Genomic DNA, 25,723 nt, shown 5'->3' on the forward strand with positions numbered 1-25,723 from the left:
AAAAATCCAAGAGATGATGGTGGCTTGATCTAGGGTGGTATTGCTAAGGTGGTAAATAGGGGCCAGATTTTGTGTATATTTTGAAGGTACAGCTAATGGGATTTCTAGACAAAATTGTATTGCATATGAAAAAGACAGAATACTCTTTTTTTTTTAATTAAAAAAGTATTTTATTTTATTTTGCCTGAGCAAATAGAAAAATACAATTGCCCTTAACAGATGGTTGGATTCAGGGAAAAGCAGGTTTTAAGGGGAAGATCAAGAGCTTTGTTTGGATGTGTTAGATTTGAGATTTCTATTAGACAGCCAAGTGGAAATGTTAACTAAGCAACTGGATGAATATGTCTAGAGATAAAAATATGAGAGTCATCAATGAGTAGATAGTTTTTAAAGCTCTGAGACTGAATAAGATTACTGAGGGAGTGAGTATAAATAGAGAAGAGGCCTGTAGAATGATTCCCAGAGAAGCACAAATATAATGGGAAGATGAGAAGGAACTTGTAAAGGAGTTTGAGAAGAAGCTAACAGCTCAGGGAGAAGAAAAACTAAAGAATCCAAATAAAATAGTTTGAAGGAGGAGTAAGTGGGCAACTACATCACATGATGCTGACAGTTTAAGTAAGATAAGAAATGAGAATTCACCATTGAATTTGGTAATGTGGATATCATTGGTGTTTTTGACAGGAGGAGTTTTGGTAGAGTTGGAAGGCAGAGCAGATGAAAGCTTTTCTTGGGTAAATCCAAGAAAGAATGGAAGGAGGAGTTCAAAACAGTGAATCTAGACAGATGATGGAATAACTACAACAGAGAAGTGAACACACCAATCACATATTTGTACTTGAATGTTAGCTGGGCGACTGACTCCAAAATAATAAAAACAGAAGATGCAATTGCTATAGTAACAACAATTAAGATTTATTTAAATAATTAAACATTATTTTCTCACTTATGATCATGAAGATGAGGTGACTGACACATAAAGTAAATTGCCCAAAGTCAGATAGTTAATGGGAGGAAAAAAACTGAAGGTAGTCTTGTCTTCCAAAGAGACTTTTACCCTTAGGTTAAAAAAAAAAAATCATCCACAATCTATATGAGTATCTGGATGCCATGGTGGGAGAAAAACTTATGGTTCAGATGGATATAGAAATTTAATATCCAGATGTCATTATTTATATGAGCAAAATTATTTTCAAAATACCTTTTCTTATTCTCTATAATTATTTTGCTTGCCTTTAAAGAATTCTACTAATATTAATATTCAAAGTTTTAGTCTGGTTTTAATTATTACTATCTACATTATTTAACCAGTAAAGAAAATACTTTGTCTCCTAATCTAAAATAGTCAGAAGCACAGAATAGAATGGTGGTTGCCACGTGCTGTAGGGAAAGGGAATTGGGGAGGTAATTAGGCAAAGGGTACAAAGTGTCAGTTATACAAGGTAAATAAATCCTAGAGATCTACTGTACAGCATAGATTCTACAGTTAACAATACTGTATTATATATTTTAAAGTTTGCTAAGAGGGTAGATCTTATGTTAAGTATTCTTATCACACAAATAATAATAATAAAAAGGATGAGAATAAACTTTTAGAGGTAATGAATATGTTTATGGCATAGATTGTGGTGATGGTTTCATGGATGTATACTTATCTCCAAATTCATCAAGTTGTATACATTTAATATGTACAGCTTTTTAAATGTCATTCATACCTCAATAAAGTGGTTTATAAAAAAATACTTTGTCATAAAATCAGGTACAAAGAAGTACTCTTCACTTATAATGTGCTCCATTTTGTGTATTTACATTCATTGCATTTGATAATATAAGTATAAATTTTAAACCACTTAAAATAAAACTATATTCATGATATCAGATGTGGTTCCTTAATGTGACAAATTTAGATTGTTATTAGGGGTATAATAAGAAATAAAGACTAATTTTGTTTTCCACTTGAATTTCTTCCATATAGGTAGATAACTTTGAAATTCTAAGCTTAGACTAGCTCTTATTCTATTTTTCCTCATGATGCGTATGCTGCTACTTTAATAAGGGGAGAAAAATGGGTCAAGCCCTGTTAGATATTCAGAGTGTGGGTGGAAATCCTTTGACGAGCTTTCTGGGGATGCCTCTAACATGGGAATTGCTGTTGAGATTCCAGGAGAAAAAGATAAAATTCTGTCAGTAGCGATATCTCTTACAAATAAACCCTTTCACACCGACTAAAAAGGTTAGAAAGGTGCCTGAAATCTAGCAATTAACCAATATCGTTGTAAAGTTTTAGTGCAGAAAATCCTGCGCTGAGCCTACACATTGCACACAATATATTCCTTTTAATATACTTGCTGATATGAAAAATAATTCTCCAAGATATAAAATAAGTAAGGGCGTCAATACAAAAAGCATTTTCTGAATTACTATGTATCTTGATATCTTTAATTATTACATGATAATTTAATGTCATATAATTAGCTTTTGTTTCTTTAAAAGATATGATTATTTTTATTTATAGGAGTTTGACATTTTAAATCTGAATTTTTCAGTTTCAGTAAAAGGAAAACAGACGAGCATTAGCAGAGAATGGAATAACGTTTCTTATAACATATAGTATCTAAAGATCTTTTCATAATGGGAATATGTATATTCCCATATAGGTTCCTTTGGTGTGCAGGACCCTCAAGTGGAAATAGATGATAACTGGTTTTTGTATAGTAAAAGCTGGTAATAAGGGCTCTGAGTTCACTGGAAGGTATATTATATCTAATCAGAGTTTATCTCCTAATATTTCTGTGAGAAGTTCTGTATTTAGTGAAGAGTTGAGTCTGCAGTTAGCCCCTTAATTCTCTCTGGAACCTAAATCTAGACTAACAACATTATTTCAAACAGTGGTTTGGAGATTTAAAAGGGTTCTATTTACATTGTGAAAATGGAAAGCAAGACAAACTCAGCAAATCGCGTCGAATTTCTTCTTCTACACATTTGATGCAGAAAATGGAAAATCATCATCCATTCATTTATCCATTCATCCATATGACCTTAATCCAGTATGTACTACAGAATTTTGAAGAAACAAAGTCAGGTAAGACACAGTCATGCTTGAAGGAGCGTACAGTATATGGAAGTAAACCAACAGAATAGTGTGTTAAGAGCTTGGATAAAGATTGCACAGGGTGTGATGGGGGAAGAGAAGAAGGATATTAAATCAAACTGGGAGAGTCACTGATGACTTCCTAAAGAACATGGCACTTAGTGGGGTAAATAATTCTCCAATTAGATGAACAGCATGTAGACACAGAGAGTGGTAGGACAAAACATGATGAGTTTATTATGTAAAAGTAGTTTAATACTTCATGGAGGGTATGAGGAGACTGGGCTGGAGTCATAGGTAATAAATCTAGAGAAAGGACATGGCCAAATCCTTAATGGCCTCCTGTGGTAAGCCAAAAAGTTTAACTTTATCTGGAAAGCTATGTTTCATCATTGAAAAACTATAAGAATTTTACCATGGAATAAAGCCTGCTGTATAGAAGTATTGCTTGAATAGCTCATTTAACTTGATCAGTGATATCTTGTTATTACAAACATTTTACTTGTCCTATGAAATGTCCATAATATGTCCTATATAATGGGTATCCTTCCTTCTCATAAATATTTAGAGTAATGGTATTTTATTTAAATAACATAGTCAGTTCTTCCATGTTATAGAAGCTTATTTCTACAATATCTATGAGTCCTGACACTCATTACTCTGTATTGTAAATACCTGTTTAATATCTATCATTTCTGGTAAAGTAGAAAGAGATTATATTGCTCTTTTTACCCAGCTATATCTCAGAATGCAGTTGAATATCTGCCCCAAAATAGTTTCTTGAAATGAACTAAATGAGTAACAAACAATACTTACAGTGAAAATAAGAACAGATATTCCAAAAATAATTTAAGTTTGGGTTTAGAATACATTTGATATTTTCCCTTCCAGGAGATTTATCTACCTGATCTCGTTAGTGGTTTACCTATCTATTAGATAATGATCTGTCTCTTGTGGTACAGAGACACAGAGCCCTTATCTTGGGCTTCTGAGCATTCCCCATCCCCAGCCTATTTCCCTATACACAGCAGGCTCTAAAATGAATGTTGAATTGTGCATTAAATTTAGATTGTATTCTCTTAGGAAACAAGAATAAAATACTAAAGTAGATAATCCAATCCAGCAGCTGTTTGTTTCAGTTTTACTTTAAATATCAGGCAAAAGTGGGGGTGTAAAGAACAGGAGGATTATACGTGTAATTATAGCAAACGTATTTTGATTTAATTAGTTTAGTATGTTAGAGAAAATAGAACTATTGTTTTCATTCTTTTAATAACTCAGAAGCCCAAACATAAAGGATTTTACTAAAAATTTCTCATATGTAATAAAATATGTCTCTAAATATGTATTGCTTACACAAGATAAAATAAAATGAAGGCTTTCTAGGTATAGTCATTCTTGTGCTGAACAAGCTGCTATTCTTATCCTGGTACCATATGGTTATGTTCAAATGACGTAGGCAATAAAAATGGATTATCTTAAGTTTGTGAAGAGGTAATTCATTTTCTCATAGTTATGATAATATGAAACACCATTTGCATTTCAATATACATGTTGACTTCCATGAATCAGTTTTATAAACTTTAAATTAAATATTCTAACTGAAGAAATAAATCTATAACACTACTTGGGAATGGGTGTAGAGGTGTTAATTATACAGGTCTACGTAAGTCTATAGTTTGTATAGTCAGAAAGCAAAAACCAAAGAGTTTATCTGAAATAAACACTTGCAGACTCTACTTATGTCAGTAATAAGCTAAATAATAAATAAGAAGAACTTAAATCTACAGAAAATGAAGACAACTCAAGAATCAGCCTTCCAGAATTTTCAGGTTTCAGAACAAGAAGGGCTAAAAATTAAATATGGAAAAACTTCAACCTTCTTTAATGAGGAAAAAGTAGCTTCCGGGAAGCCAGCAACATGTGAATACAGAAGGAGAAAGCCAAAGAATGGGAGACACATAGGAAACATTTTCTGATTGGTTGATGACATTCAAAAAATATTAGTTATTTTGTCCTGAAGCCAAGAGTTGATGGCGAAATCAAAACTTACAAAAAGTAAGTCTGGGTGGGAGGGGGAGGAAGACAATGATACAGTTCATTGGAGTAGTGCTTGGATGTAGTTTTCAGTATTTACACTGACAGAGGTAGTCTTCAGTATTTATACTGACAATGGGAAAGAGAGCCTGTAATAAAAGGCAAATGCCAGAACACTTTGCAACGTGAAGGAAGTTGGATGCAGTGTTCCACACTTTAAATCTTAAACCAACTCTGATTTGTGCATGTTAAGGAACCAAGCAGACAGACAGGAAATAAAAGCCAATCATCCTGGTATACACCAATGAAACTTCTCAGACACTTAGAGTTATGATGATAATAATTAGCATAATCATATATTATCTTACATAATAATTATTATAACAAAGCAATTATAGCTAGTATTAATTTTATGCTAAACAATTTAATTACATAATTTAGTCCTCATAACACAGCATGAGATACGTATGAATAGGAACTCATTTTACAGATGAGAATAAAAACTCTGAAAGGTTAAGTCACACATCTAAAATCCTACAGTTAAAAGAGGCAGAACTAAGACTCTAAACCAAGACTGTTTGATTCCAAAATCTAGACTGCTTCTCCAACAGTGTGGATGGATATTTGTCTTAAGTCAGATCTGGATGAGTCCAAAGGGGAAGGATCCAGCTAGAGACAAAGAAGGTTCTTTGTGAGTCTGCAAAGTTTCTGGAAAGAAAAAAAAATAGCACATCCAAGTATGGAAACTGAAAAAACTTTAATAAAGAGACTATTTACAAGCACATGACTAGGTTAAGGAGAGGCAAAAAGGGATGTGAGAAGTACCCTGAAGCTAAGAGGTGAAGAGGCAAGAGCAAAGAGTGGTGACTGAAAGCCCAAAGAGTCAGAGCTGCATCTAGTAGGAGAGGCCTATGAACAATAAACTTTGAAGAGGAATGTGGCCACTGCTAAGACACATTCTGACCTCATCTTCTCTGTCCTCTGATTTCCTGCCAGTGTCACCCATTTGCTGAACCCAAGCAGAAGCCAGGAGATAAATGTTGTCGATAAATCCATAAAAGTCATCTTCCTGGGATCGGTGTAGACAAGGGCAGAGAGAGGTTCTAAAGACAAATGGAGACTATCCAGCACACCAGGTAGGAATTCAGAAGAGTAAGGGTTGACTTAGAAAACTGAGAAAGGCAGTTCATTTGGTAAACCTGGGATAAGATACATTTTTGAGCCTGTTCATCATTCCTTCTCTAAGGTACTATCATAATCCCAAATCAGGAGAAAAGTTAAATAATTTTCATACACTATAAATTTTTTTTAATGAGTTGATTAAAATGTTTTAATCACTTATCTAATATAAATCTAAATGTAAAAGATCTGAATCTAAAAGAAATAATTTTAAAAATCGAGATGCCATTCACTTACCATAATGTTCACCCTTTTAAAGTGTACAATTCAGTGGTGTACACTGTAAACATTTTGAGTACAGACATCTCTTACTCTGAAACTCGATTCCACTCCCCAACCATGTGTCCTTTCTTTGTAGTCAGTATCTATATTTCACATTCTGTTTCATTCATTGCAAGACAGGCAAAGTACAGTTTAAGAGATGGCAGTTTTCAGGGGGTTCTTCATTGCAAGACAGGCAAAGTACAGTTTAAGAGATGGCAGTTTTCAGGGGGTTCTAATTCTCTAGGCATATTGGGGTTTCCAGGCAACAGGATCCTAGAAAGTATAACTGTCATTCACACCACTGGTTTCTGTTTTGTTTGAACCATAAATAAACACTTGTTAACTTCCATATATATTCCAAGCAGAGCTAGGTTTTAGGGATATGAACATACATTAGACAAAGTTTCTGCCTTCAATGAACATTTAGTACACAGTGTGAACAAATATGTGGGAAATAGCCATATAGGATAGGTAGTTTTCAAAAATTTTTGATCAAGATACATAGTCAGAAATATGGTTTAATTGCAATCCCATATACAAAAATACAATATATACGTATATATATGTACACATATATATTATTTCACTGGAAATGATACTTAATTTAACTTCCATTATGTAACATGATATTTCCTATTCTATTCCATTCCATTCCATAAAATGCTGATCAAGACCCCCAAAAAATGATTTCATGACTCACTAAAAGAATATGCTAAACAGTGTTCTAAGTCTAATCCTCACAACATTCCTAGGAAATAGATACTATTATTATTCCCATTTTAAAGATGAGAAAACTGAGAAACAGAGAGGTCAAGTTACTTATCCAAGGTTTTTCAGTGAGAAAATCAGAGCTGGGATCAAAAAAAGAAGGAGTCTGGCTGCAGAACTTTATAGTAAAGAAGAAAAAGAGAGGCCAAATATTAAAGTTGCCAAGACCTGAGGGAGAACTAAAAGACCCTCACTGCTGATTACACACAAGGGGCAAGGGAAAGGAAATAGTTAAATAAGACTAGTGCCTGAGCTCATTCACCCAAGAAATGATTATGAATGTATGTTTCCCAGTTGGTGCCATTCTTCCAGAGAGTGACAAAAGGTGGAGCAGATTCTGGAGGAATGAAAATTACTGAAAGTCTTCTGTGAGAATGCAAATACTCTGCAGGAATTAGGAAAATGGCAGGACTAAATGTACGTATCCCTTTTCCTCTTCCTTATATTGGCCAAGTCAGACGAGTGGGAATACTTGAAGGGTCTTTTAAAATTTAGAGATACAATATTAACATCAGTTTCACCTATAAGCATGCAACATAATTTTACTTTGGAATGAATTATTTTACTCTTTTAGAATGCTAGTAAAATGGGAAGCTAGGGACCATTAAAGCAAAGTAAAATTTCTAATAGGAAGATCAGGAAAAGAAAATCTTCAAGTCCCAATCACCATCAGTTTCCAAGTAAAGTGGCAATTCCTAGCCTTCTAAATGGACTTACTGAATCCTTTCCAATTTTACCCTCCTCCAACCCATTCTTCACACAGCAGGCAGAATAATCTCTTAATGAAAATATGATCATGTCAGTTCCCTGTTTCATTGGTGCCTTTTCACTGCTCTTAAGATAAAGACCAAAATCTTTAACAAGGTCCTGTGTGGTCTGGCCCTAGCTTACCTCTCTAGCCACTCCTCCTACCACCCACTCACATTGCTCACTTTACAGTCCCGTCAATATAACATTTTCTTTCCTGCTGAAGATCTTTAAATATTCTGTTCTCACTACTACAAATGCTCCCTCTCGCTCCACCATCCCTCCCTCTTTACTGAGCTAACAACAGTCACTAGTCCTTCAAATCCTGACTTGAATTCACATACTCAGGTAGTCTTTCCAGATGTTCTAGACTAGATTAGAACATATTGCTCTTAGAGCATACTGTGCTCACACTGTTCTTAAAACATATTAAGTATGTCCATATTAAGTAAGAATTAAGTATTCGTTCTTAGCCATAATCCCAATTGCATTTAAATCATAAATGGTGAAATTATCTGTTTGCTATCTATTTTTGCTTCATCGTAAAATCTGTGAAGACATACATGGACTGTACGTCCTAATCCCCTTGGAACCACTAGAACTGTCAGAATGCCTGAAAACTACTTAGTACAATGCCTATTTTCTCAAGCCTCGGAACTAAATGTTTAGTAAACCAGAGAGTCAGGTACTTTCACCTCCTCAACACCTTCACCTTGCAAGATTGGTATCCCTTGCACAAGGGTTATATTTAAAAGTATTCAGTGGAGCAAATACAATATTCTGTTTTAGTAATATTTGTATTACCAAAAAGAGTGAAAAGGTGACAGGCCATCATCAATAATTCAGAAAGATCTAGTTAATTTTTCCAGGTTGTCTTTTTTTCATGCTTGTTTATATTTATAAAAATTCTTTCACTTTGACTATGCATTAGCATAACTAGCATCCTATCACTAGTAAGATTAATAAGAGCTGTGTCTCATATCTTATCCTTGCAGTCTAAATTTTAGGTAGATAGGGCTGTTTAAGACTATGTGTGTTCCTTTACATGATTTCTACATTGGTCCTGGAGACAAAATGCCTGGGTTTGAGTTCTGGCTCTGCTAAAGAATGTGACTAAATTGCTATTTTACATATACACATATGTATATATAAAATAGTGTGGTAGAAAGAACACAAGCAGCGAACCTGAAGCCATGAGGTCAAGACTTGCCTTTGCCTGGGTTTCCTGTGTGAATTTAACCAAAAGTAAGAAATGGTGCCTGAAAAGGTAAATGGTAAAATTCAAGTACTAGAGAACAGATGGCACGACTTGAAACAGATCATATGTGTAATTTAGAATAGATCATATCATATAGGTAAACATACTTATAACTTCCGAAGTTAATGACCATGGAACAAACTTTAATAGAAAAGATGGAGGCCAGCTATTGATACTTACTTTTTCTGAAAACAAACAAAACAATGGAAGTTCAAATAATATTATTAACTTAATGTTCCTCAAGGATGTCAGAATATAAGAAAAATATCTCTTCTTACCAAAGGTAAGATTAGACCCTGATTAAAGGCAGTAGAGTCAGTTAGTTATAAGGTTAAGAATGTTTCATTCACACCCCTTGGCTCAGAAACACGAGAGCACCTCAGACACAAGAGACACTTAAAGTGTGTAGACAGGAATACTCTGAGGATGCTGGGGTCATTTTATGCCACCACCTCTTCATATCCAGCCACCAGTATCTTTATCATTACATCTATTTAGGGATTGTAATTCATATAATGCAGTAACACCATGGGCAGAAATGGATAAGTGCTGTCAAAACGTGCCCTGGATATGAAGAATCTCTCTAGTATGGGAAAGCTGGAAGAACCACAGAATTAAAACATTATGGGAGCAGTAGCTTTAATGAACTGCATTCTCCAGTAAGGAAGTAGAACCATCCTAGAAAAGGAGTCCCCAGTGCTAAAATTTTTGCAATAAGAGACTATATATTTCAAATAATTTTCTAGTTTCATATCTGAGGTAAAGATTCCAGCACCACATGACTGAACAGTTAGCAGGTCAAAGGAGAATCTACACACATAAATATACAACAAAGACAGGGCCTATGAAAAGATCCTGGAAGAGAAAAGAAGAAGTCTGTACTCAAGATACAGAGCAAAAGTATACTTTTGAAAAGGATTTATTATATATACAAAAAAAGTTTAGAATGTGTATACTTTGGATTCCATAAATTTCAAGAAAGGTCTGCTGACTATGAAATAAAGCATTAAAATGAGATTATAAGACAAGAGGAAATAAAAAGGAATTGGCAGAAAATAACATGTCAACAAAATTAAATAAGACTACAAGAAAAGAAAATTTCCAATAGCTGAATTAAAACTTGAACAAGAGGCAGTAAAAACCATAATCAACACTGTAGAAAACCAAATCTGTAACACATGGAATAAGTCTGAAGAGATCTCCTATAATACTGAGGCAAAGTAAAAGTAGCAGAAAACACTAAGAAAGGAAATAAAAGACATGTGGGACAGATAACACTCCAACCAACAAATCATAAATGCTCATAGGTTAAAAAAACCGAAAAAAGAGTAGGGGATAACTAACACAAAAACTCCTTTGTAGAGAAAAGACCTGATCCATAGGCCAAAATTACTCACAGATACATGGAAAATTGATAAAAAGAGATTAATTAGTAATATTTCTTAGTGAAATTTATGAATGTCAAAAATATTCAAAGAAATATATCTAGTAAGCATCCAGCCTAATAGTGGGAGGAAGGAGTGAGAAACAGATTACCTAGGAAAGGAAAAAATAAACTGGGTTGACCTCAGACTTCTCCACAATACTACATGTCAGAAAAAAAAGAGTAATATCTATACAAATCCCAAAGTGCCATCCTAAATCAACTGCTGCCCATGTAAGAAAGCATTAGAAACACAGTGTTGGGTAGATAAAGGCATAGATGTTTCCCTTTTGCATATTTATAGAAAAACTAAGATATAATCAATTGGTAGAGAAATGAGCCTACATAAAGAACTTGAAAGGGGACTTACAGTGTTATAACAAGGCTAGTGGGGTGCACTGAAATGAATTAAATCAATTTAAGTATGATTACTTTAGATATTACTGCCAAACAATGCAAATGCTAACTAATAATTATCATAATAGTAGATATTAATGTCTAAAAGCCAAAATCATATTTTAAAAGCCAAGAAGTGGGAAAAGAGAGGGAAATAAAAATTCAGGAAATAAGTGCTCACTTTACATGGGGTGGTTAATCAAAAAATATTTCTTTCTGCATAGTTAACAGTAAAAAATATTTAAGTACATTTAATCTTAAAAAATACTAACATCAGCCAGTAGTAAATTAAAAAAATTTTTTAAATGTCATTAAAATTGCTAGAGAAAAGGCAAAAACAAATATGTATATGTGGATAATGGACAAAAGAAAATTTAAATGCCAAAGATAATTTCAATAAACCACAAAAATAGAAAATATAAAACAAGATGACATAGAAAGAGTAAGCATATCCTGATTTAATTACCCTTTACAAAAAACAGATTTGTTTACACAAAGTAAATACATCTGGTATTTGTTGTTTATAGGAAGTACATCTAAAATAACACAGCATAGAAAGACTTAAAACAGCAGTAATATGGATAAGGATAAGACTATATTTTGAATTAGAATTCTAATAAATTAAGTTATAATTACATAAAGGAAATATTCTGCAACCAATAAAACTATTCTTTAAGGTAACAATGAAATAAGAATGTGCTGATAATGTATAAATAGAATCAAATTTTGTAAACTATATATGTGTATATGTATGACTACATATATATATGTATGTATGTGTGTGTATATATATATATAACCAAAAAGATTAGAAAGAAGTATACCAAACTGTTAATTTTGGTGGTGGTGGACTATGAATAATTTTAATTTTCTTCTCAGCACTTTTCTGTACTTTATCATTTTAATTAAGAAAAAATATTAGTCAGAAACATAAATACTGTAATCATGGAAAAATACATCATCATCAATGAAAAATATATCAAGACTTCAATTCTTTCTAAATTAGTTATGTATTTAATACAATTGATCAAAATGGTTTTTTTTTAAATCTTATTTTAATTAATTTATTTTTTTATATATATATATTTTTTTTTTGGTTGTGTTGGGTCTTCGTTTCTGTGCGAGGGCTTTCTCTAGTTGTGGCAAGCAGGGGCCACTCTTCATTGCGGTGCACGGGCCTCTCACTATCGCGGCCTCTCTTGTTGCGGAGCACAGGCTACAGACGCGCAGGCTCAGTAGTTGTGGCTCACGGGCCTAGTTGCTCTGTGGCATGTGGGATCTTCCCAGACCAGGGCTCGAACCCGTGTCCCCTGCATTGGCAGGCAGATTCTCAACCACTGCATCACCAGGGAAGCCCCAAAATGGTTTTTAAACTTGGCCATGATATTCCAACATTTTAGAAGTATAAAAAAGTAAAAACATCCAAAAAGTTCAAACAAGAAATAGTACATACAGTATAATGAAATATTGGCAATTAAAAAGATGGAATGGGGAACCCTCTTGCACTGTTGGTGGGAATGTAAATTGATACAGCCACTATAGAGAACAGTATGGAGGTTCCTTAAAAAACTAAAAATAGAACTACCATATGACCCAGCAATCCCACTACTGGGCATATACCCTGAGAAAACCATAATTCAAAAAGAGTCATGTACCACAATGTTCATTGCAGCACTATTTACAACAGCCAGGACATGGAAGCAACCTAAGTGTCCACGAACAGATGAATGGATAAAGAAGATATGGCACATATATACAATGGAATATTACTCAGCCATAAAAAGAAACGAAATTGAGTTATTTGTAGTGAAGTGGATGGACCTAGAGTCTGTCATACAGAGTGAAGTAAGTCAGAAAGAGAAAAACAAATACCGTATGCTAACACATATATATGGAATCTAAAAAAAAAAAAAAAAATTGGTTCTGAAGAACCTAGGGGCAGGACAGGAATAAACATGCAGATGTAGAGAATGGACTTGAGGACACGGGGAGGGGGGAGGGTAAGCTGGGACGAAGTGAGAGAGTGGCATGGACATATATACACTTCCAAATGTAAAACAGATAGCTAGTGGGAAGCAGCCACATAGCACAGGGAGATCAGCTCGGTGCTTTGTATCCACCTAGAGGGGTGGGATAGGGAGGGTAGGAGGGAGACGCAAGAGGGAGGAGATATGAGGATATATGTATATGTATGGCTGATTCACTTTGTTATAAAGCAGAAACTAACACACCATTTTAGAGCAATTATACTCCAATAAAGATGTTTTAAAAAAAAAGATGGAATGAAATACACAAAATCATTACTACTGATTAAGGTGGTGGAATGGTAAGTGAGTTTAATTTTTTTCTATATACTTTTCTGTATATTATAAGTTTACCCCAATGAGAATATCTACTTTTATAAACTGTTGAAAGTAACAGCTTATTATATTTTTATAATCTGCTTTACCTATAGTCAAATGATGGAATCAGTTATAATTTTCATTTTTTCTTTATACATGTCTATATTATCTAAACTCAGTGTATGGAGCACATATTATCCCTAAATTCAGAAAACAAAAAATTGTTTAAAAAAATTGTCTTCCAATACCCATCTTCCACTGTGGTAAAAGTCAGCCAACACCCCACTGCTCCAATTTTAATGTGTTTCCTCTTGTACAGTCTTCAGAGGCAATAGGGAAAAGTTTCAGTTTTCAAACAACAGGTGACCTGACATGTCATCTTTTCTGAAAGAGCTAAAATGGGTTAGCCTAAAATTCAGCTTTCCCATGAATTGCTTAGTTTTCTGTGAAAATGTTAGTTTCTATTTTTGACTTAGTTTTGACAGAGAGAAGAACATGGGATTTTTCAGGAGAAGCATAGGCTACTCTTTGACAACAAAATAAATAAATAAATGAAAGAAATTACTATCTTTTCTCAAAAGATGTACACGTTGAAATGACAAAATGTTTCCTTTTTGCACACTTTACTGCAAGTTGTAATTACATGTGTATTTTTTTATTACTGAATCACGTGTTCAACTTTACTATGCAGTGAAAAACAGTTTTAAAATAAAAAACAAAGACAAATAATGAACAATGTTATTGATGATCTTCTTAAGAATACACGTGTAATCCTAGATATCAATTACAGGATTACATATGTATTTTTAAGAAGATAATCAATTTATCTGATTTGTCAGTCCTTCCAACAAACCATCCATCCATTTATCCATTATCCCCAGAAATAATCCCTAGCCCAAATTTGTGTTTATCTTTGTCATGTATATTTTTATACTATAACTATACATGTAGATATTTATAAATAATATATAGCATTACTTGGTTTTTTCTACTTTACATACACATGCGGAGATGCGTCATATAATCTCTAGGTTTGTTTCTTTTAACCATTGTTTTCCCTTTCTCCATACTTCCCCCCACCATTAGTTCCTTCTTTCTCAAGTTCTCCATGATTGTATATACAAACAATGCATATACAATTTTTTTAACATTAAAAGATATCCATGAAAAATAAGTATCATTTCCCCCATGTGCTCACTTTGAAAATTGTTACGTCTTCCCAGTTTGATAAGTATAAAGTATTATACCATTATTATTTTAATTTCATTTTCCTCCTCACTGCTACTTATGTGGAGCATCTTTGCACACACTGATCTTCTATGATTGACCCTTCTATCCTGTACCCACTTTTCAAATTGGAATTTGTTGTCTTATCAAGTTTGAGAGAACTCTTCCTATATGATAAATATTGATGGGGTTCAGGAAAAGCTACGTCAAAATATGGCAACTTGGCATAGTGAATATTTTTAAACTGAAGGAATTTGAGAAATGGCACATGTAGGTCATAAGCTCTTCATGTGAGAGATGCCTGCCTAAACCCAAAAAAGCTTCCTTATCTCTGAAAATGAAGGGACGAGAGGAATCTAAATAAATGGGACTTGCTAAATTTTGCCCACATTACTATCCTTAGCTCATACCCTTTGTCCTATCAAATTTTTCTGTAACTTTCCACTCTTCATCAAATCTAATATAAAAATGCTCCAGTTTTACTGTATCTTTGGGTCTTCATTTCCTTATGAAGTCTCATGAGTCATGTAAAACAAATAAATTTATATGCTTTTCTCTTATTAATCTTCCTTTTGTTACAGGGATCCCAGTTGAGAACTTAGAAAAAATATATTTTTCCTCTTCTATAATATCAATCCTTTTCCTATCCTTCATATTACTAATATATCTTCTCTAAGTTAACTGTCTGGAAATTTTACCATACAATTTTTGCCATATATTTTAAAAATTTTTATATAAATAGATATTTCTATTATTTATTTTTATAGATTTATGATTTTGAGTCTCAACTAAGACAGTTTCTTACCTTTAGATTGTATATATAATCTCCTCAATTTTCTAATAGGACTTTTATTTTCAATTTTTTCATACATTTTTACTCTATCTGGAAGTTACTTTTGAATCTGATTTAAAATAGGGGTCCATTTTATTTTCTTCAAGTTTGATAGGCATTGTACCAACACCATTTATTTAATAATGCACTATTTTCTCAATGAATTAAAAGAACTTTATCTTCTATTAAATTCTTTTATGTAGTAGAATCTATATCTGGATTCTCTGCTCCACTAACCTACTTGCCTATTCTTATGCCAGTATAATATTGATTTCACTACAGTGACTATATAGTGTGATCTGACATCTGGTAAGGCTAGTTTCCTCTCAATTTTTTCTTTTTCCCAAAAGACCTTGTCACTCTTCCCCCCATATCTACTCAAGATTATATTACCTAAGTTAAAAAAAAACACACATCAGTTAAGGTGAAATCAATTAATATACTTCCTGGAAGTACAATAAATGCATATATGAATTTGGGGAGAACTGGCCTTCTTTTATAATAGTAATTTGTTTTACCCCCAAACACATATGCTTTCTCTTTTGTTCAGATCTTTTATGTCCTTCAATAGAATTATATTGGTTTATTTTTATTTGGAAATGTGTCTTTCTTGCTAAATTTATAACTAAATATTTTATAAAGTTTTAGGTGCTTTTAAGAATAGAGTATTTTTTCCCATTTCCCTTTCTAGGTATTTACTACTTGAGTAGATTTTTAAATTTTTATCTAACCATTTTGTATCATCTTATTAATTTTACAAGTCCTTTTGGGTTTTTAAGTATTCAGTCAAACCATTATAAAAAAAAGACTATTTTAACCTTTCTTTAGTTCTTTAATTACATCTGCCAGACCTTCCAAAAACATTGATTAAAATATATATAGAAGTTAATCCATATTTACAACCTGATTTTTGACTAGATTGTTACAGTATTTCACCTTTTGGGAAAATAACTGCTATTTGTCCTTGGTTAATAGGATATTTTACGTTTAAGTAGTTGACTTATATTTCCATTTAACTTAGAGATTTTAATAAGAACAGCTAGTTGATCATTGTGATGCTTATCAACCTATCATTGATTGACTATCTGATATGGAGCCATCCTTGTATTCTTGAATTAAACCCTATTAGGCCATAGGTATTATTCTTTTAACTAAATGAAGGGTGAATTAGATATGCTAGTATTGCATTTTGAATTCTGCATTTATATACTTCAGTGAGGTTGGACTTTTTCTCTTTTTCCTTTTATACTATCTCTAGCAGAATTAGGTATTAATGCTGGATTCAATATAAAATGAATTTTAAGAGCTTTCTTTATTTACCATGGTCAGGACTAGCATAAAAGGCAACGTTCTTTCCTATTCTTTTTTAAATTTATTTATTTATTTTTGGCTGCGTTGGGTCTTGTTTGCTTCTTTGCTTTGTGTGCAGGCTTTCTCTAGTTGTGGCAAGTGGGGGCTACTCTTCATGGCGGTGCGCAGGCTTTTCAGTGTGGTGGCAGAGCACAGGCTCTAGGCACGTGGGCTTCAGTAGTTGTGGCATGCCAGCTCAGTAGTTGTGGCTCGCAGGCTCTAGAGCGCAGGCTCAGTAGTTGTGGCACATGGGTTTAGTTGCTCCGCGGCATGTGGGATCTTCCCAGACCAGGGATCAAACCCGCGTCCCCTGCATTAGCAGGCGGATTCTTAAGCACTGCTCCACCAGGGAAGTCCCTTTCCTATTCTTTATAAGAGCTAGGTAACAATTGCAAATCTGATCACTGTGCATTTTTCTATGTACTTTAGTTACCTTTCTAATCTCTTTTATGGTAATAACCTATTAAAGTTTTATAATTATTGAGTCAATTTTAATAATTTATATTTTGCTAGGACATCATTCATTTATCTAGGTTTCACATGTTGCCACAGAATTACAGTAGTATCATCTTATAATTTACCTTGTGTCTATGGTTGGTCTTCTCTCTCAAACTTAAACATATATTTTCGCTCTCTTTTTCCTTTAACAATCAGTGTGAAAAAGGATTTTGCTATTTTCAAAGAATGCAAAGAATGATCTCTTGGGATTTCTTTCTCCTTTTTTTTTTTTTTTTTTTTGTTTTTCACTTTCTTTGATTCCCGCTTTTATCTGTATTAATTACCTCTTCCTGCTTTATTTTGATTTATCTTATTGTTTTTTAATTCATTTATTAGGTTAGGCAAAGGAATTATTTTGTCAATGAACTAAAAACATCTCAGTAAGATTTGAGACAAGATAGTATAATTTAATAAAATGAGATTATTGGGTGATGGGTGAAATACATCCCATCTCTATTAAGACATGTATACCTTTTAGCAAACCATTTAATATGTGTAGCTAATAGTTTCCACATCTGTAAACTGAAGAGAATACAGAGCCTCAAGATTCCTGTTAAGTAAAAAATTACGCCTGATAAAATTGATAATTTTAAGCTCCATTTAAGAAACTAGGGTGTTTGAAAGAATAAGAGGCCTTGGGAATCACTGCCTTTAGAAATGATAATATCTAAGAAAATTCAGGTTGTCTATGATAGTGAAATATAATGGAGACCTATACTCACTCTATAAATGTTCAGGTCATAATCAAATGAACTCCTAAGAAGCTGCACAAATATGAATGCCCTAGTACAAGACCTTCTTAAAGAAGGTGCATCTAAGTTACGTTGCTTAAAATGACAGAAAGATTAAAAAACAAAAACAAAAAACTACTATGCCATTAAACCACATCCTCATATTTTTCTTAGAAATAAAGAACCTGGGGTCAAATGGGTTTCCAGGGACTCCATAAACAGTGTGATCTTGCAAACAAAAATCTAGGTATATTTATTTACACTTTTACTGGGAGATTTAATCACATTGATGGATTTGCAAAGAGTCTGGGACCTGAGAGAGGTTGAAAAAGACTATTCTAGATTAGTAATCCAACTTTCTACCTTTAGTCTGTGATTAAACTATTCTATGGTCATACTTTTGCTACTTCACCAAAGAGACCTTTTCTTTGTTGGATAGCTACAACTTGTAAAAACTCTAGTTTACGTCAAGTCAAACTTTACCTATAAAATTCTCATCTACTTTGTTGATTTCAGTCTCTGGAGCTTCACACAGTAGAACAATTCCCCATTACAGAAAACAGCCCTTTACATACTTGGAGATTGCCATCCTAATTCCAAGATATTTTTCTTTTTCAGGCTGGTGTCTTTTAAACAACATAGCATATGGACATAACTCATTAATTCAAAAATTTTTCTCTATAGGAAGATGCTTTTACAACTCATGAAGACAATAACTTTATATTTTTTAAAAGTTTCTAGTAAATGCTCACTAATTCTGATAAATGGATAGAGTGCTCTACATTTACTTGTGAATTTCAGAAAGATTTCAAAGAAAGCAATTGCATTATTGTTTCATGAATTCTACAGAATTCTACAGAATTTTTACATATTTATTAACTCCACTAAATTCTTAGAAACTGTAACTCATAAAGTACTTTAAAAATGTTTTTAAAGTATGGGTTATTTGTCAGAATACTATTCATGGATGGATTTCAACACATTTTCAAATTTTAGCCAAAAGTAAGTTTTTGTATTTACACTTACTTACAAAGGATAAATGCAGTAATATCATTATTTTAAGTGGTTCTAAAAATATCATTTACATCAATTCTTTTTGGATAAAAAGGGAGGAAATACTTAGCGGAGTGACGTATAGTATCATACAAGGGAGAACAAATTCCAAGATGGACTAAGCTCCATAAAACTTAGCAACAAAATTAAATAACCATACAAGTGTATTACTTACGGGTACAATTCTGAAAGCTGTTCAGCTATTGCATAAGCTGTTGGGTCTCTGTCTAAGGCATACAGAGTAATATCTGACTCCTTCTGTAGAATAGCTCTCGTGTGTCCTCCTGAACCAAATGTCATATCTAGAAAAAACTAGCCAACACAGAAAAAGAAAATTACCACTTAGCATACAAAATTTATCCTTGCCAGCTACCTTATTTCTAGACACACATAATGCTTTTCAGAGCTGATAGCAAATAGAAAAACAAATTACTTTTTTTTTTTTTTTTTTTTTTTGCCTAGAGTTCAATTTGTTATACATGAGGTCTGGATCAATTATGAGTGATCAGTCCAAAAGAATTTGTCAGAGTAACAGCAAAATGATAATCTTTGTCACAGGCTGGCCAATTCAAGGCAAATTTGCATTTCCCCCCATAAGTTCAAATTAGCCACAGTGTTGCGCTGCTAGCTTTTTACTGCTTTCAAGCACCTGACTAAAAATGATATTTCCAACAATTTCTCATCATTTGGAGACAGCTTACAATTGGTGTGGCTCACTTTATCTCAAGTTCTCTAAATGCTTTATATTAAACATAAAAATATTCAAGAATACAGAGAAAGAGAGAAAGAGAGAAAGAGATTATACCTAACAGTAGTCATAGGACAAATATTTAATTAACAAATCAGACCTGAAAAAGCCCAGGGCTTAAGTCAAAACACCTGGGATAAATTATAGCCTTGCCACTAAGTAGCTACATAGCTTTGGGAAAGTCATTTAAAATTCCAGGGTTTTTAGATTTCTCCAGAGTTTAAAAAGAAAAAGAAGGTCTAGAAGAAGATACCCCAATACCTGCCTAATTGGTAAGGTGACATATAATTTCTCATCTAAACCAAAACACTTTTGGTAGTAAAAGATTTGCCAGGACAACAGGATACAAGGTATGGGAGTACATATGTTTAAATGCTTGGATCATTGAAGATACACAATGAAGTTAATTGGATCTGAATCAATTTCTTAGCTAATTTATTTGGCCACACTTAAAAAAAAAATGCTGGCCCACTTAAAAAAAAAAAAAAAGCCAGCTGGTAGTTGGGCAAGAAACTAGACCTGGACCATAGAAACGTAAGTGTAAACAAGGTAGTTGATTGTAGTTGGTTTGCAAGTCAAGACACTCAGCACATCCTCTCAAAGTTACGCTCTTAGTTTAATGTGCTCTCTGAATAAGCCTCACTGGTATGATGAAAATAAAAACAATTATTCCAATAATACTGAATGCTGTGACAAATAACATATACTATAAGTCAGACTGGTAAAAATATTTAAACATATAACTTTTTAAAAGTTCATGTGTACATTGCACAAAGGAAATTCCTGTAATGGATTTGAACATTTCCCTGCCCTGAATGTTACAACTTATTTCAGGGAGAGTGGTCAGAGACAAGGCACAATTATGCTTTGATTTTTTTTTTTTTTGGCTACAAGCTACCATGCTGAGTCCTGTCCTCTGATCACGTCCTCAGAAAAGTTAGCCTACTAACTTTTGGAGGAAATCTTCTGATCAAAATTGAGAAGAGGAGGGATGTAAAATATAAGATGTAAATGTGGTTAAAAAAAAAAAGGTACAAGCACTGCTTCTTAACATAAATTTTTTAGTATAACTTAACCTTGCACTTCTATCACTGTCAGCACAAAAGGTATGGCTACATATATTTTTCACCTTTTAAACAGTAACTTTAAAACAACACTTAAAGTCTTATTATTGGTATGGCTGTTAAGAGTACATATTTAATCTCAAAACTGAATAATTTCCTCTCCCAGTCTGTATACTTATTTTATGTATCTATGAGGGTAAAAATCTTCTACCATAGCTCGCCTCAGTTTTAAAATTGCTAGAGGTTTAGCATGATTTAAACAAAGAACTTTTCCAGGCAAAAGTATATACCACTTTCTTGTTATACCCCGATATCAAGTCTTATATAACCCTGGACTTAAACTAAGAATATATCAAATAAAATAATTTGCATATGATTACCTTATCCCAAGCCAGGAAAGTCTCAATCAATATTTAAAAAGAAAAATCCTTATGATTAAAAATATTCTGAAAAATGTGAGATGATTATAATTTACATGATTATTTTTTAATATATCATGATTATGCCCTTGGAGATGTACTGACAATCAAGGAAGTTTCCATAGGAAAAAAATAATCTATTATTACCAGTCAAGTATAAAACAAAGCAAAAAGTGGGAGACAAATGGGATTTATGAAACTAGAACTGAACCCCACAATATGTTCTGGGTTAATAGGTGATTGGAGCCATCGACTTCCATTTTTAAAATTCTAATGTACACTGTCCATCAAATATAGTAAGTGACATCTAGGCCTTATGAGTCACCCAGCACTACAATTGAAAAGGGAGCCAATTAGTTTTTCCATTCTCCTGGGTCACTAACTTGACATAAGACCACATTTTTTAATTTGTACAACTTGAAAATAAAATAAGGTGACTGGATGATTTTTTTTGCTTAACAAATGCACAAGAACAACATATCTGAATGTTTCAAAATAATCCTTTTATGAGTCTCAACTATGTATATATGCAAATGTTTATCTTATGCTCCAAACATATATGGAATTCTTTCTTTGAAATTACCTGATATAATTTATCTAAAAAGCTGAACCCATATGATACCAAGAGTTTTTTCTGGTAATTTCACTCATCACCTTTATAACCCTGGCCAGATCATTTTAACTCTCTGAGATTCAACTGCTTCATCTAAGAAATGGGGATAAAATGTACCCTTGTTTACCTCAGATATTTATAAAGGTTATCTTATTTCTTCCTTAAAACAATGAAGTAGATGTTAGTAAATTTTACACACACAGAAACTAAAATTACACTAAGCTAGTAAATGGCAAATGTAAGAATTGAATACAGGTGTACCTGGCTCTAAAACCCGTGTTCTTTCTCCCACTGACTCTGCATTAAGTCAACAGAGTCTATATCTGCACACTGCTTTATGACTTTCCAAGCATTAATGTTTTCCTACTTGGTCTAACAAATACTCTGTAACAGAGTATGGAAAAGTGGCATTATCCCCATTTTTACAAATAAAAAACTCAGGTTCAGAGAGATAATGTGACTTAAGATCATATTAATAGTAAGTGAGGGAAAGAGAATTCTAAACAAGGTCTCACCAACTCTGAATTCTGTGATTTTTCTGAAAAAAAATAAAAAGAAGGGAGGGAGAGAGTGAAACAATAAATAAGAAAAAAAACAAGGGGATGGTATAAGAAAGAATCATGGCAGAGATGGCTTCACAAAAATTACACAACAAAAGTTTAGTGTTTTATAGATGACCCATTCCCACTGGAATTAAGGCTCTTGAAAAGCCATCTTTCTGTATCTTTCTCTCTCTCTCTTTCTCCCTCTTCCTCTCTCTCTGTTCCTCTTCTCCTGTTTCAAGAAGATGCCTAGGTATCTAGAGCTTTAGAATATATGTTCTTTGAGGATATTTGCATGGAAGAAAGAAAAAACTTTCTATCTTTCCTATCATTTGAAGACAACCACTTTTGTATCTTTTAGTTACAAACAACAACACAGTTCAGAAAGAGAGAATGCTAGTTACCCTGGGTAGGTGGTATCTTTAAGGAAAAGAGATGAGAGACTTCTTTGAAATTGGGTAGAAGAGAGATGGAAAAGATGAACAAATTCCAGAAAGGCGCAGGACCAATAAAGTGACTGACAGGTGGTAAGATCTCAGAGCAGCTGGCTAGATGATGGACTGAAGGGGAAGGACCCTCAATCACAGGGTTCCCAATGTTACCAGAGATTTCCATGCCTCTCTATGGCACAGAAGCAGCAGAAACTTTGGTCCCAGAGGGTCTACAAAGGTTAAAACAAAAGGCATCTTAGGGGAAATTAAATGTGACATGAGGTGAGTAAGAAGGTGCAGGGTCTCTGCATAGCTCTGGATGGTGTGTGGGGTCTGGGGGATAAGTGAAATTGATGGCTTCTCAGCACAGGGAGACTGGGGATCAAAATCAAAATGAAGGTGATTTAAAGAAAATAAAAACTAGCATTTGAGGAAGAGGATTCATCACGACAATTCTCCAACACTGCCTCCAATTCAGTATGGTAGCATCAGTGCACAGTAGTAGGTGTTTAGTGTATATTTAATGATGTGATATGAAAAAAGAGCTCAGTCTCCCAATGTAACTATGATAAAGATTGCAACACTCATTTGTGCATATGAATTCAAGATGTAAGACTCATTATGATAGGATCACATAAAATAGTCACAAGATGCCCAACTTTTAAGTCATTTAACGTCAATGTATTCCTAATATTAGCAATTGATTCATTAATGAACAGAACTTTTTCAGAACGTTAATAATGATCTGTAATTATATAACTCTATAGCACCATGTTTTTATTTGCTGATCAGTCTCCTTTACATTTGAAATAAGAAAATGAACATTTCTTATCTTATGTTAGCTCTTTTAATCAAATACAACTAAATGACATTTTATCCCATGGTCTTCTAAATATCATAGAAAAGATTAGATTTTACTTTTCACCATGATGAGTCACACTTGAGTAGTTGAGCTATAGCTGTGGATCTGATATGGACATGGTACAGACACAGAATTTCAGAGCTCAGAGGGACATAACAGACTATTCCACCCCCTCATTTTACGTATGAGGAGACCAAGGCCCAAAGAAGGTAGCTGGTAGCTAGTTGAGGGCAAAGCTAGTACTAAAACTCAGATCCTGTGCTCTTTCCACTTCATCTCATAATACTCCCCCATTGAAATTATATAATCACACTGAAATAAAAACAATCGTTCTTTGGAAAAGCATTTTCTTAATATGAAGATATATACAAGCGGGAATTCTGCACCTTAACCCTCCAACACAGTTAAAAACAACCACTGTTCTACCATTTTAATTTTAAGACTTTATGATGATAAATCTGTAGAATTAAATTCCAAAGACAATTATGTTTTATATGTGGCCTGAAAAAAATGTCTGCCCATTATGTGTAATAGCAACTGGTGAAGACTGACTTCTTGACAGGTTACAGTTTTCAAATTGATCTTGAAATTAAAAACAAAAAATTAAAACACCTAAAATCATAGACTCATGGGTGATTAAAGCTAGAAGGGCCTATAGAAGTAATCCAAATATAATTCCGTCATTATATACCACTCTGTCTTTCTAGAGTATATCTATATCTCTTTTATACTTCTCAAATGTGATATCCTTTAAGACAGCTAAGGCTGCTCTCTGAAGTGGGGAGACTGACAGAAATCAAGGGATTTGCCCAAGATCACCCTGCATAGACTAGATATTTAAATGATTTGTTTTTCCTAATATAAGACCTCTAATCATTGAAATTTTCACACTGGAACAACACTGTTAAAATTGGACAGTAAAACATTTTTGGCCATGAACAATATGAAGGCAGATCTTCCAATTACATTTTTCTAATGTTGATTAGTCATTTCCAATCTGTGAAAGATTTTTAATAGTAAGTTCTCATCTGAATTTGGAAACAATATGGCCTTATTTCACTTTTAAATTTCTTCCTATGAATATTTTCTTTTCTGGCAATTACTAATTTTGAATTTTTCGAATGAAAGTTCTTTTGAAAGAATTTTAGTTAAACTTCACCTAATTGTAACTAGCTTCATTTTGAAATACTGAAATGTCTCAGGCATATACTTAACTTTCTAGAGTTTTTTCAGGAGGTAATTAAATTAAAATGCATGGCATTAATTAATAATCTGTATATTTACAGAACATCCAATATAGATAAGGCCATAGAAGGTAATACAAAGATAATAAGTTATGAGCCTTCCAGCTTGGTCAGAGAATTTAGACATGCACACAAATAATTATTAGTAAAAAGAAATCAACAATATAAGAAAGGTGTATATAATATTTTACAAGGAGTAAAAAAATATTAATTTTAATCAGTAGTGAGATGAATGAAATTGAAGTAGGTTACAATTCAGCTGGGCCTTGAAGGCTGGGCAGAACTCAGAGCTCACCCTTTCTTCTCACTCTTCATATTCTCCAAATCAAATTAGTTACCAAGTCCAGTTGACTTTACCATACAAATATATCTTAAATCTTTCTACTCACTTTTTTAATTCAGGCCCCTATATTTCTTTGCTTTATTATTGCAGTAGCCTCACAACTCATATCCATACCTCTAATCTCACTTCTAATTCTTCTCGCTACACTGTTAACAGGATATCCTTTCTAAAATAAAATTGTAGCATGTGAAATTCCTACTTAAACCGTCTCACAGGCTCTCCAAAACTACATGATAGAGTCCAAACTTCTAGGCAAAATGG

The 25,723-nt window shown here is 33.3% G+C and overlaps 1 protein-coding gene across 5 annotated transcripts in view; it reads right to left on the reverse strand.

The window, feature by feature from the left end:
* Positions 1-25,723, reverse strand: part of METTL15 (methyltransferase 15, mitochondrial 12S rRNA N4-cytidine) — a 198,614-nt gene that overhangs the window by 89,563 nt on the left and 83,328 nt on the right. For all 5 annotated transcript variants that reach the window (XM_082343816.1, XM_082343815.1, XM_082343814.1 and 2 more), the window contains one exon: positions 19,372-19,508. In XM_082343816.1, coding sequence (XP_082199942.1) covers positions 19,372-19,508 — 137 coding nt within the window. The remainder of the gene's footprint in view (positions 1-19,371; positions 19,509-25,723) is intronic.

This window comes from Balaenoptera borealis (assembly GCF_965194805.1).
Source record: "Balaenoptera borealis genome assembly, chromosome: 11".
Lineage (NCBI taxonomy): Eukaryota > Metazoa > Chordata > Mammalia > Artiodactyla > Balaenopteridae > Balaenoptera > Balaenoptera borealis.